Source organism: Telmatherina bonti (assembly GCF_933228915.1).
Source record: "Telmatherina bonti genome assembly, chromosome: 24".
Classification (NCBI taxonomy): Eukaryota; Metazoa; Chordata; class Actinopteri; order Atheriniformes; family Telmatherinidae; genus Telmatherina; species Telmatherina bonti.
Window position 1 is genome coordinate 222,572 of NC_136633.1, and position 12,783 is coordinate 235,354.

General features: G+C 41.3%; 1 protein-coding gene across 2 annotated transcripts in view; it reads right to left on the bottom strand.

Annotated features, from left to right (window-relative positions):
- Positions 1-5,697: 5,697 nt before the first annotated feature.
- Positions 5,698-12,783, bottom strand: part of hvcn1 (hydrogen voltage-gated channel 1) — a 56,087-nt gene continuing 49,001 nt past the window's right edge. For both annotated transcript variants that reach the window (XM_079263889.1, XM_079263888.1), the window contains one exon: positions 5,698-5,857. In XM_079263889.1, the coding sequence (XP_079120015.1) occupies positions 5,801-5,857 (57 nt within the window). In that variant the 3' untranslated portion in view covers positions 5,698-5,800. The remainder of the gene's footprint in view (positions 5,858-12,783) is intronic.

Sequence of the window (12,783 nt, forward strand, 5' to 3'; positions counted from 1 at the left end):
AAAGGGTTCATAAACAGCATTTAATTTAATTTAATTTGGGTTTGTCTTTTTCAGGCGTATTTGGCATTTTGGGGGGTAACTGTGAATCCTATTCCATCCTCCACGAGAAGTGAGAACTTTTTTTCTTGTTCTCGAGGCTCCGAGAGGAAAATGACGTCATTTTGTTCTCGCGGACGTGTTTGAGGACAGTTCTTTACACACCGCTGGCTGCAGACCTGCTTCTCGTGGAGTATGTATGGACCTGACGAACAAGACGTTTTTTCTTGTTCTTGCAGCCTCGAGAACAAGAACTCAGTTCTTGCGTCTCATGGAGGATGTAACAGGCTTTAAGGGGTTAAGAAGGGAGTTGAATGGGTGAATAGGATTGGAGTTGATAGATGATAATTGCAGTAAGTAGGAAGCTTGCCCAAATAAGGCAAGAGTCAGTGAGGTAGACCAGAATCATGACAGATTGACTTCTGGAAGTTGCTGTCTGTCTATGATTGGTAAAGTGAATGCTATCAAAATGGCCAGCCATCCCAGATCTTTGTACTTATGTCAGAATTTGTGTATGAATTTAAATTGATCCTTCTGGAAAAAAAGACGACTCATTAGTACTGCCCTTTATATGGGAAACCCCACTGAATATCCAAAGCTCATCTACGGAAACCTTCTAAAGATGGTGGTTTAGGGTCTGCCAGTCTTCAGACATAACTCTTGGGCAGTTACCACCGATTCTGTTCATAACTGATGTGGACAGAATTTCTAGGCGCAGCCTAGTCAGGATCTGGTCAGGATGCCTCCTGGACCTCCCTGGTGAGGTGTTCCAGGCACGTCCCTCTGGGAGGAGACCCCGGGGAAGACCCAGAACACGCTGGAGGGATTATATCTCTCGGCTGGCCTGGGAACGCCTCGGGATCCCCCCCGCAGAGTTGGCAAATGTGGCTGGGGAGAAGGAAGTCTGGGCTTCCCTGCTTAGGCTGCTGCCCCCGCGACCCGACCCCGGATAAGCGGCAGAAGATGGATGGATGGATGGACTTTCAGACACTGTGTCAAGGAATGATGCCCACAACTCAACTCACCCGAAACACACCCCCTTTTCAAGAATATTTTGCCTTCCCCTCATTCCAGGAGGATCGTATCCAAATTTGTTAATGGCTTTACTGCTGAGGTTTTTTCTGATCTTATCAGAGAAGCCTGGCCACAGATTTAAACTTTGAAGTGCCTGAGAACCTCTGGAAGGAAGCAATGTTCATCGCTGCTCGATCAGTTCGAAGATCTACATACACTAGCTTATTCTAGAACAAAGCTTTTTTTTTTCTTTAAACATATATTTACTTAAGGGGGTCCTATTATGCTATGTTGAGTTTTCTGGGCTTTCTACAGTGTTATAGTGTTGAATACTCATCAGACATGTTAACGGCACCGTGTTTTATCACCTAAACGCATGTTTCAGTTTCCAGCACTCTCTCCGTTTGGTTTCCATAGCGACAAAAACGGGTCGTCTTAGAGAGTTTTTTTCTACTCCGAGATTCTAGTGACGTCCCGGGGACGGGACTCAGTAAATGGCCATTTTCTCTAGGTTGTGCACGTTCACAAGGAGAAAGCCACGCCCACCTTCACTGGTCAGTATAAGAGGGAAGAAGCTAAAGCTATGGTGGACGTTCTCAATGCTAACATGCTGCACAAGAAATGGTTCTTCAACTGTGAGGGTAAACTACATTTGTTCACATCTTCTGAATGAAACGAGAGCCTGACCGCAATGGGTGGAGTTTGTTTTTGGAAGCAGCCACAGATTTGGAATATTTTTGTGTGGCACTTCACTGCAGACTGCTGGATAAACAGGGTCCAGCATGACAGGGGTTAGCTACCAGGCTTCTGCTGAAAGGAGGCTCTCTTCCTACAATTAAGGACCACGTTTCTAATACAGTGAAACAGGCTAAAAGTAAAACCAAATTACCCAAAAAACGTTGTGTTGTTTAGATTAGTGCATGAGCAACTACTGTATCAGCTGAAGCTAACTGCTGCCAACATAACCATGCTAAAACCATCCTGGTGATAATCTATGTAAACTATAGATCTATAAGGATGGATGCTATAAACATGAGTCATCTCTGATAACCATGCTAAAAACATCCAGGTGATTAGCCACTTTAAAACAAGATGTAAACGGGGAAAAGAAGCCATCATCACCGTAGTTCTAATGGCCGCCCTGTCCCATTTAATAGGACAACACCAAGCTAGGTCTTCTTTACATCAGACGTCGTCTTCAGAATGATTCATCACTTCTTTACTCCAGATTTATCACCTCCGGACCGGGAATTTGTCGTCCATGCGGTCTAAATGCTCAACTTTCCATAAAATTGAAATATTATTCTCATAAGTCCTTGTGGGACACACGGCCAGGACACGAAAACATGGCATGACACACTGAACTTCACATACTGTGTGTGTTGCATCACAGCTTTCTGTGGCAAAGAAGTCTGTCGGGAGTTCCAACCTGACATTATTCACATCTGTCGCAACACAGTTATCTCTTAGAACAGTCATAGTCCATGTACACAGTAAAGCTATGATTATAGACGTTACAGAACTTGAATATTATGTTTAATATTTTTTTTACAACAACCTATGAAGAACTATATATACATGTATGTATTGATCAGGATGCCAGGCTACTGCTGTGACTGCCAGTGCTGGTACAGAGACAAAGTCATGAAAACCTTTGGGACAGTTCTCGTCCCCTCCAGCCAAGCCGTCCACATCAGGACTAAGACCAGCAGAAAGGCCACGTATAGATTATAAAACTTTTACTTTTATAAGTTATGTTGTTGTGGAAAAAATAAGTAAACAAAGTGCACTCAGCATTACAAACTTTATTTATTTTTTTTATTTTAGGATATGTCACTGAGCTGATGAGGCTTCTCTTCCTGCCACATTTGTGAGGTTTTATTTACTGTCAAGTGTTTTTCTAAATTAATTAGCCAGGAGTGTGAAAAATGTCGTTATGTCAACATGACAGATCTCTGGTTGATGCAACCACTGATGTGGGCTGCTGTGTTACTGTACAGATAAATAACATGAAGTCAGATATCTTGTATCATTGATCAGCCTTCCTGCTGACTAATGTCTCGTGTTTTATATATTCCAGCATCACTTACCATCTATTATGTTGGTCTAATTGTTTCTGTTACGGTGACCATGTCAACAGAAATAGACAGCAAAATATTATTACTGTGCTTAGAAAAAAAAATCTCTCTTTTCATTTCCTTATGTGTTCAGAAGGATAAAGCAGGTCCAAACTCCTCCGTGTCTGACCCAACACCCTGGCGTGGAACCAGTTTGCTTCAATGCTTTTTCATTACAAAATGCAGGAAACATTTATGAGCAGGATTATGTACATTTACGTGTCGGAGGGAATGAGAGGCAAGTTTCTCTTCAATGCCCAAAAATTCAGAAATAAAGCTAATCAACTGCCAAATAACTGTAAAAGGTGATTATATATGTTCTTGCCATTTCATATTACATATAACAAATAGTAACTTTGCTGCAGTCACTTAGGACAATAGCATTTGAATTGAAGTAAATACACAACTTTACCATATACACATTTATGCATCTGACTTCTGAATGTAAAATGTAAAGAAATAAAATCAATGCTCATTTTCAATGTAATAAATAATAATAATCATTTTCACTCTTAAGTTATTGATTTTGTTAACACAGTAGCTGAGTTTTCTGGGTTTTATGTGGACTCTCGTGGTTCTGGAGCCGGATGAGCAAGCCTCCACACCATCTTCATCATCATCTTCCTCCAGACTGAGCTGAGATCTCACCTTCACTGCTGTCGTCTGGGTTCCTTTTCTGCACAGAACCAGATACTGACATCAGAACAAGCAATAAAAGTGCCTCTTAGCTTCCATTAAGAATGTATATGTGTTTGATTAATTCTACATACAGAAAATGATAACACATCAAACAAACAACAAACCTGTATTTCTGAAGAGAGGGTGGAAAATCCTTGATGACAGCTGTGTTCCAGTTGTCGCCTGCATTGTAGGGTCAGTCTGCTCCAACATCGACTTTTAGACATCAGTAGACCGCTGGTGCTGCGCATGGCGTGAGATTAGCTGGACTAAAATCTGCAAATACAAGTTATAAAAATATCAGATCATCACATAAATAGATTGTAGGTGTAAATAGCTGCAGTTTAAGAGTAATCAAATACTGTAATACAAAAAGATCAAATCAAACTTTATAAAGCACTTTCATGCCAAAGACAACACAAAGTGCTTTCTTTCCTTTTTTTTTTTTTTTTAAAGCTTGTCAAATAAAACAGGTTTTCACACACCGAAATATTAACATAGAATATTAAGAACACTCATTTTATTTCACACAGTTATACACAGACAATTTTCCCTAACCTCTGTGTCTTCACTGCATGTAGATAAAATAAAACATATCTTTCAGATCCATCATACCAGGAGTCAGACCTCCACATCCACAGAGGCTGCAGCTGCAGATATTAATCCTGCACAGCTCCCGTTTTACAAACATGACGTGAAGATGTCAGAAATAAAAAGTTTGCATTCTGGTTGGGTGAATAAACTCGATGATGGAAATGAAATATCCTCCCTGCCGATATCCTACAGATGCCAACATCAGACTACATGATGGTTAAATGATCATTGATTATTACAGCTGCCATGTCATGGTGGGGAGAGCAAAGCTACATCCATCATGAATACTGTACTTACTGTGTGGTAGCAGGCGTGAAAAATTATATAGAGAAGTCATTTACAAACATTTACGTGGCAGAGCATAGGATAGATAGAAGATAAAACCTGGGGCTCATTTGTACGCCGCAGGAGGTTAAACCTTCAGGCTCGTCTCATTAGCATTAGCATTATCTGCATCAGCTTAAATCACGTCTCAGTCACGACAAAGTAGAACTTTATAGCAGTAGTGACACTTACCGAGTGCATTGATGGTGAGTCGCTTGAAGTTGCAAATGCTCCTCTTTCCAACAGGGTTGATGCCATCTTCTTTATGCCGGTATTTTCCCAAATGTTAGAAACTTGTTTGGCACAAACAGAGGCTGCTGCCAGCAGAGATGCAGGTGCATTATAAGACAAAAATAATGTAATCCATCTGTCCCTGGTAGCTTGGTCTGCTGATAAAGAGAGGGAAAAATCTTCCGATGTTGGTTTTGGTAACTGACTACCGAGCAGTGGACATGGGATCGCTGCTCGCACATGTTCACACGCATTTTGTTTGTTTTCAGTTTTACAACTAAATGTTCATTGGACAGAAAAAGCTTTGAAACCTCTCCATGTCTGATGATCATTGAAGCTGTTAGCTGTCTGTCAAGTTGAGCAAAAGGACGCACAATAAGGACAGAACACAATCACTTTTGTACATCTATCACCTGTGCAGCAACCCTTCACACTTCACAGTACAGCGGCTCCGCTGCTCTCCAGCGCACCCAGGCCTCAACCTCTTCCCCTACTACCGAGCAAGTCCATCCGTTCTCCCCTGCAGACTGTAGCTCCATCTGCATTGTCAATAAACTGTGTGAAAACTGTAAATAAGGTCTTTTATTGAGTAAACAAACCATTTCCCAAGTTGCACACTGGAATCCTTTATTTAAATCTGATTTCACATCATGTAACAAGTTGTATATATTTACAAGGAAGCGAGATGCTATGAAAAGGAGGAGACAGCAAGGAGGTGGTAAAACCACAGACAAACATGATGAAATAGAAAGATTTTACATTGAGACTGTTTAAAAGAAACTGCAGCGGCATCAGGAGGGCAGTGGTTAGAAGTTGATGTTGTGTTTCTTGAGGAGAGCTTGCAGCTTCTGGTTCTCTTGTGCCTACAACAGAGATGATATTCTGTTTGTGGCTGCGTGACTCAGACGACATATGAGTTGTGATGTTCAGGAAGCGACCATAGATTTATCAGAGACAGCGTGAAACTGGAGGATGTTTGAGCAGAACTTCAGTTGTTTGGCTGCAGAGCTCCACAGTGAAGGCTCCACACAGGCTAGCTCCACCAAAACAAAACAAACTGTGCTCAGGAAATACATAGAAAAGCCTGTGTTATAGCCACCATGTGGCCATCTGGAGGTCTCAAATAACATTAAGCACATCGATTCAAACTCTTTTCTCAGCTAAATTAAGCAACAAACCAGAAGATGGTGTGTTTCAATCGTCACAGTCTGGATCACATTTTAAGTGACAGACTGATCAGAGGGTTCTCCTGTCTTCTCATAAAAACTACATACTTTAAATAACTAATACCCTTCAGAATGTTTTTGGCACAGTCTGCACATTTTAATCTGGGTTGCTGATAACTGCTTATGATAAGAGTATGTGTACCTGAATTGTAAGATCTTCAGCCGAATGTTATGTAAACACCGGCTACGGTTACATACACATACATTTTTCAATTCGGAATTAATAATTCAGAATTAACATATTCTCCTACGAGTTTACATGAAAATAATAATTCTATTGAACGTTTATATGAAACACGTCCTCGCTGAATAGCGGCGGGTTGGGAAGGGTTCTGATTGGACAGAGGGACGTGACGTATGACATCTATCAGAAATGAACAAAGTTGGCTCCCTGCTTCTCGTCTTTTCAGTCGTAACTTGTAAAAACTACATAAGTTCCAGTTTCATCGCTATCTTTAGCATAATTTTGAAGTAGCAGCTCAACACGAGCATACTACTTCACATTTTGCAGCAACTGAGAAGGAGAAGATAGATAGACCACCGAACACAGGAGGCAAAACAGTGCGCATCATTGGGACAGGATAAGGTAACGAGCATGCTCTGAATGACCGGAATTAACTTAGAGCGGAATGAACATGTCATGGAGGTCATGAACAGTGAATATGCTGAATTCAACTACATAATGAAGCAAAACTTAAACACGGGTCAATAAGCACATTCTCCAATTTGGTGGCTGCAAAATTAAAATATGAGGAGCTAAGACACCTCTCACAGCTTGTGGATATTTGTGCTACATTTCAAGCATCCAGTGCAGACTGGGAAAGAAGCTTTAGTTTAATGAAATATGAAATGAAATGAAAAGTGGACCATTTGGACCAGGTAATGCTCATACATCAAAGTCAAAGCTGCAAGCGGATGAGGCCATCCACCTGGACACCGTGTACAGCCACTGGAGGCGTAAGAAGGACAGATGGGAAAATACAAGTGCTCAACAAGTTTTGAGCTGATTCTCGTTTCATTTATTAAGATATCTTTTATCTATAATGGGTAATAATCATGAAACGTTTTTGCCATGAGTAGTGGAAACGCTAACAACTGTGTAGATTTTAAAAACTGTTTACATTTTTTTTTTAATTCTTCCAGAGCAGGAGCATCTTCAAGCCCCCGGAAGGAAGTTCTTTAGAAAGAAGCAGATGGGGCTTTTTAACTGGGACAAAGTGTGCAACCACTGGGAAAATGAGAAGGACACACTTGAACAATAAGGTGAAATTTATTTTAAATTTCTGCTCATATAGCATAACTTATTTACAATATTCATTTATGGATATTGATTTTAAATACTGAAGTTACTAGTTTATTAGGAGCAGAAATGCAAATAATCATTTCCTTATATACTGTATTTTGCAGAAAAAGAGTGACAGGACTTTCTCTCCCAATCCACAGTAGGACCCTCATACGCAGTCCACAGAAAGACCCAGTGCACAGCGGGATCTTCACACATGCACTCTGCTTGGTATATAAGGAACTATGAGGTCTTTGATATATAGTGGTGCCTGGTTGTGGAGGGCTTTATATGTAAGGAGAAGGATTTTAAATTCTATTCTAGATTCAACAGGCAGCCAATGAAGAGAGGCTAAAACTGGAGAAATATGATCTCTCCTGCTGGTTCTGGTCAGGACTCTGGCTGCAGAATTCTGGATCAGCTGAAGGCTTTTCAGGGCATATTTAGGACAGCCCAGTAATAGAGAGTTACAGTAATCTAGTCTCGAAGTAACAAAAGCGTGAACCAGTTTTTCTGCATCACTCTGAGACAGAATGTCCCTAATTCTGGCTTTATTACGTAAATGAAAGAAGGCTGTTTTAGTAACCTGCTTAATATGTGGGCCAAAGGACAGGTCAGGGTCAGATATTACTCCAAGGTTTCTCACTGTAGCACTGGAAGCTAAAGTAATGCCATCCAGGTTCATTACAAAACCGGAAAATTTAGCTCTGAGTTTTTCAGATCCAACGAGAATTACTTCAGTCTTATCTGAGTTTAAGAGGAGAAAATTTCTAGACATCCAAGTCTTTATGTCTATGAGACAATTTTGTAGCCTATCGGGCTGATTTGTTTCATCTGGTTTAAAGGATAAGTATAGTTGAGTATCATCTGCATAACAATGAAAGTTTATTCCATGCTGTCTAATAATGTTGCCTAAAGGGAGCATATATAGTGTGAAAAGTATTGGTCCAAGTACAGAACCTTGAGGAACTCCATGACTTACTGTAGTTTGGGAGGAGGACTTGTCATTTACATGAACGAACTGAAGTCTATCAGATAAATATGATTTAAACCAGCTTAACGCTGTACCTGTAATTCCAATCACCTGTTCTAGTCTCTGTAACAGAATGTTATGATCGACTGTATCAAATGCAGCACTAAGATCAAGCAAGATAAGTACGGACACAAGTCCTTTGTCTGAGGCCATAAGAAGGTCATTAGTAACTTTCACCAATGCCGTCTCAGTGCTATGATGAGCTCTAAATCCTGACTGAAACTCCTCGCATAAATTATTTCTGCTCAGGTGGGCATGTAGCTGAGCGGAAACTATTTTCTCCAGAATTTTGGACATAAACGGGAGGTTAGATATAGGTCTATAATTTGCTATCACCTCTGGATCCAGAGATTGCTTTTTAAGTAAAGGCTTGATTACAGCAGTTTTAAATGATTGTTGTACATATCCTGTCACTAAAGACATATTGATAAGACTTAGTAGTGATGTATTAATTAAAGGGAAAATGTCCTTAAAGAGGCTCGTTGGGAGAGGGTCTAAGATACAGGTGGATGGTTTAGATGAAGCTATTATTTTAGTTAATTCAGAGGGTTGGACAGGACAGAAACTATTTAGACACAAGTCAGATCCTGGTTCTAAGGATGCTTCAGAGACCACAACAGGCTCAACATTATAGGTAGAAGGAAGAGTATTGTGGATTTGATCTCTAATAGTGTCAATTTTATTCCTGAAAAAATACATGAAATCATCACAGCTAAGTGAGAAAGGAATACATGGCTCCACAGCGCTCCGGCTCCTAGTAAGCCTAGCTACAGTGCTGAAAAGAAACTGAGGGTTGTTTTTGTTTGCCTCTATCAATGATGAATAATAAGCTGTTCTTGCCGTACGTAAGGCTTTTTTGTATACGATTAAACTTTCTTTCCAGGTTAAGTGAGACTCCTCTAATCCTGATGATCGCCATCTGTTTTCCAAACGCCTTGACGCCTGTTTTAGAGCTCGAAGCTGGGAATTAAACCAGGGAGCCTTCATAATCTTACCTAATTTCTTCTTCTTTAGGGGAGCAACATTATCCAAGGTTGTACGCATTGAAGCTGTTATAGTATCAGCATGTTGATCAATCTGAGCAGGAGTAAGGCTTAAAGGGGGACTCTCAGTCATGCTAACACATGGTAGAGGGGGAAAATTGATTCAATTGATTGTTTAAATTTTGTAATATTATTGTCTGATAAACATCTACTATAGTAGAATTTATTTTTGGTCAGTGAGTAATCAAATAAAGTGAATTCAAAGGTTAATAAGAAGTGATCGGACAAGACAGGGTTTTGAGGAAATACTTTGAGCTTATCAGTCTCAATACCAGATGTTAGAACCAGATCAAGAGTGTGACCATGAGAGTGAGTGGCTCCATGGACATTTTGTGAAAACCCAATTGAGTTTAGAATAGAGCTAAAGGAAATGTTTAAACTATCATTTTCATGGTCAACATGAATATTAAAATCACCTAGTACAATGACTTTATCAGTAGTCAGCACTAACTCAGACAAGAGATCAGAGAATTCGGTCAGAAACTCGGAGTAAGGTCCAGGTGGGCGATACACTAATGCTAAAAGGAGCGGTTTCTCTCAATTCCATTTTGGATGAGATAAATTTAATGTCAGGAATTCAAAGGATTTATAGTTCGTTTTGAGCTTAGGACTAATTAATAATTCTGACTTAAAGATAGCTGCAACACCTCCTCCTCTGCCTGTAGTTCTAGGAATGTGAAAGTTTAAATATTAAGCTGGCATAGCTTCATGAATCCTAATATAATTTGTGTTATTCTGGTAGCGGTTTATATAATACCTGGTACCGCACCAGACACAGCCTGTGACGTCATCAGCTCCGTCGTTGCTCGGCTACAAACACAGCATCCAAACTCATTCATGGCGATCTCCGGAGACTTCAACAACGTCTCCCTCTCTGCAACTCTACCAACATTCCAGCAGTTTGTCAGCTGCTCCACCAGAGAAAATAAGATGTTGGACTTATTTTATGCAAATATGAATAATGGATCCAGTTGTTCTGCCCTGCCTCCTTTAGGAAGATCTGACCATAATCTGGTTCTTCTCACCTCCACCTACAAGCCCATCGTTCAGCAGCAACCAGTCATCACAAAGACTATCAAAATCTGGTCTGCTGAAGCTGAAGATGCTCTTAGAGGAGGCTTTGAGGCTACAGACTGGAACGTCCTCTGTGAACCTCATGGAGACGACATCAACGCCATGACTGAGTGTGTGACAGATTACATAAACTTGTGTGGACAACATCGTCCCAACAAGAACAGTGAGGTGCTTCCCCAATAACAAACCCTGGATCACCAGTGACCTGAAAAAGCTGCTGAACATCAAAAAGAAAGCCTTCAGGGATGGAGACAGGGAGTTATTGAGGGCAACACAAAAACAACTTCAAACACAAACTAAGAAGTGCAAGGAGGACTACAGGAAGAAGTTAGAAAGTCAGCTCCAGCAGAATAACCTGAGGGATGTGTGGTCTGGAATGAAGAAGATCACCGGCTTCAAGTTAAAGGGGGACCAGCCTGATGGAGGTCTGGACAGAGCTAATGAGCTGAACATATTCTTCACCAGGTTCAGTTCACCCCCTACCTCCAGCCCAACAGACCACACACCCTCCATAAGCCCACTGCTTTCCTGTCACGCCTCCAATCTGTCACCCTGCAGCTCAGTCATGGACCAGAACACAGCTTCATCTCCCTCCACATCAGGACATCCTGAGACCTCCATCTTGTTTGTCTCCTGCAATCAGGTTATGAAGCAACTTGAGAAACTGAACCATAAATTCCAGGTGGATACCTCCACAACCACCTGGATCTATGACTACCTCACAAACAAACCCCAGTTTGTGAGACTGAAAGGTTGTGTGTCTGAGATGGAGGTCAGCAGCACTGGTGCACCACAAGGAACTGTACTCTGGCCATTCCTCTTCACTCTGTACACCTCAGACTTCCAGTACAACTCTGAGTCCTGTCATCTGCAGAAATACTCTGATGACTCTGCAGTTGTGGGGTGTATCAGGGATGGACAAGAAGCAGAGTACAGAGAACTGGTCAGTCAGTTTGTTAAATGGTGCGGTGACAATCATCTCATATTAAATAGCAGCAAAACAAAAGAGATGATTGTTGACTTCAGGAGGAAGAAGAATAAACAAAGCACTGTTTCCATCCTGGGAGAGGAGGTGGAGGTGGTGGAGGAATACAAGTATCTTGGAGTTCAGCTGGACAACAAACTGGACTGGAAATGCAACACTGACTACATCTACAAGAAAGGTCAGAGCAGACTGTACTTCTTAAGGAAGCTGAGATGGTTTAACGTCTGCACCAAGATGTTGCATATCTTCTAGAAGTCTGTTGTGGAGAGTGCAGTCAGCTTTGCAGCATCTGCTGGGGTAGTAGCATCAGAACCAGAGACTTGAAGAGAATCAACAAACTGATCCAGAAAGCTGCTTCTGTGCTTGGAGTAACTCTGGAGCCGCTGGAGCTGATTGTCCAAAGAAGAATGCTGCACAAGCTGATGAAGATGATGGAGGATTCTTCACACCCTCTCCACAACACAGTGATGAAACAACAAAGTGTGTTCAGTGAGAGGCTTCTTCAGGTCCGATGTAAGACCAGCAGCCATCAGCCTCCGGAACAAGACCTCCTCTAGTTATTACTATTATATACTACAATATTTCCCTTTGGGGATTAATGAAGTATTTTTCATTTTTTCATTTCATTTCATTTCATAATCCTCTTGCTGTAAGCAGGTTGGATTGTAAGTTGGATAAAGCACTTAAATAAAATTATTCTAACAGAAATGTAAATATTATTTGATTCTTTTAATAACCCATGTAACCTGGATGGATGTGATGCACACGTCTGGTGTTGGTCACAGTGGTTCAAGGGACTGCTCAGGGAGTTTGTGTATTTGCACATACACATAAAAAATTAGAGGGAACATTGCCTGTTGCCTTGAGCTCCCTCTTAGTAAAAGATTACATTTCAGGATATTACAACAATTATAGTTTGTGTTGTGTGTGTTTGTGCTGAAATGAGTTTCCTCCGCAGGGTTGCCGGGCTCTCCGGTAGGGTGAGGAGCTCGGTCATCCGCATCGAGAGGAACCAGTTGAGGTGGCTCGGGCATCTGGTCAGGATGCCTCCTGGACCTCCCTGGTGAGGTGTTCCAGGCACGTCCCTCTGGGAGGAGACCCCGGGGAAGACCCAGGACACGCTGGAGGGATTATATCTCTTGGCTG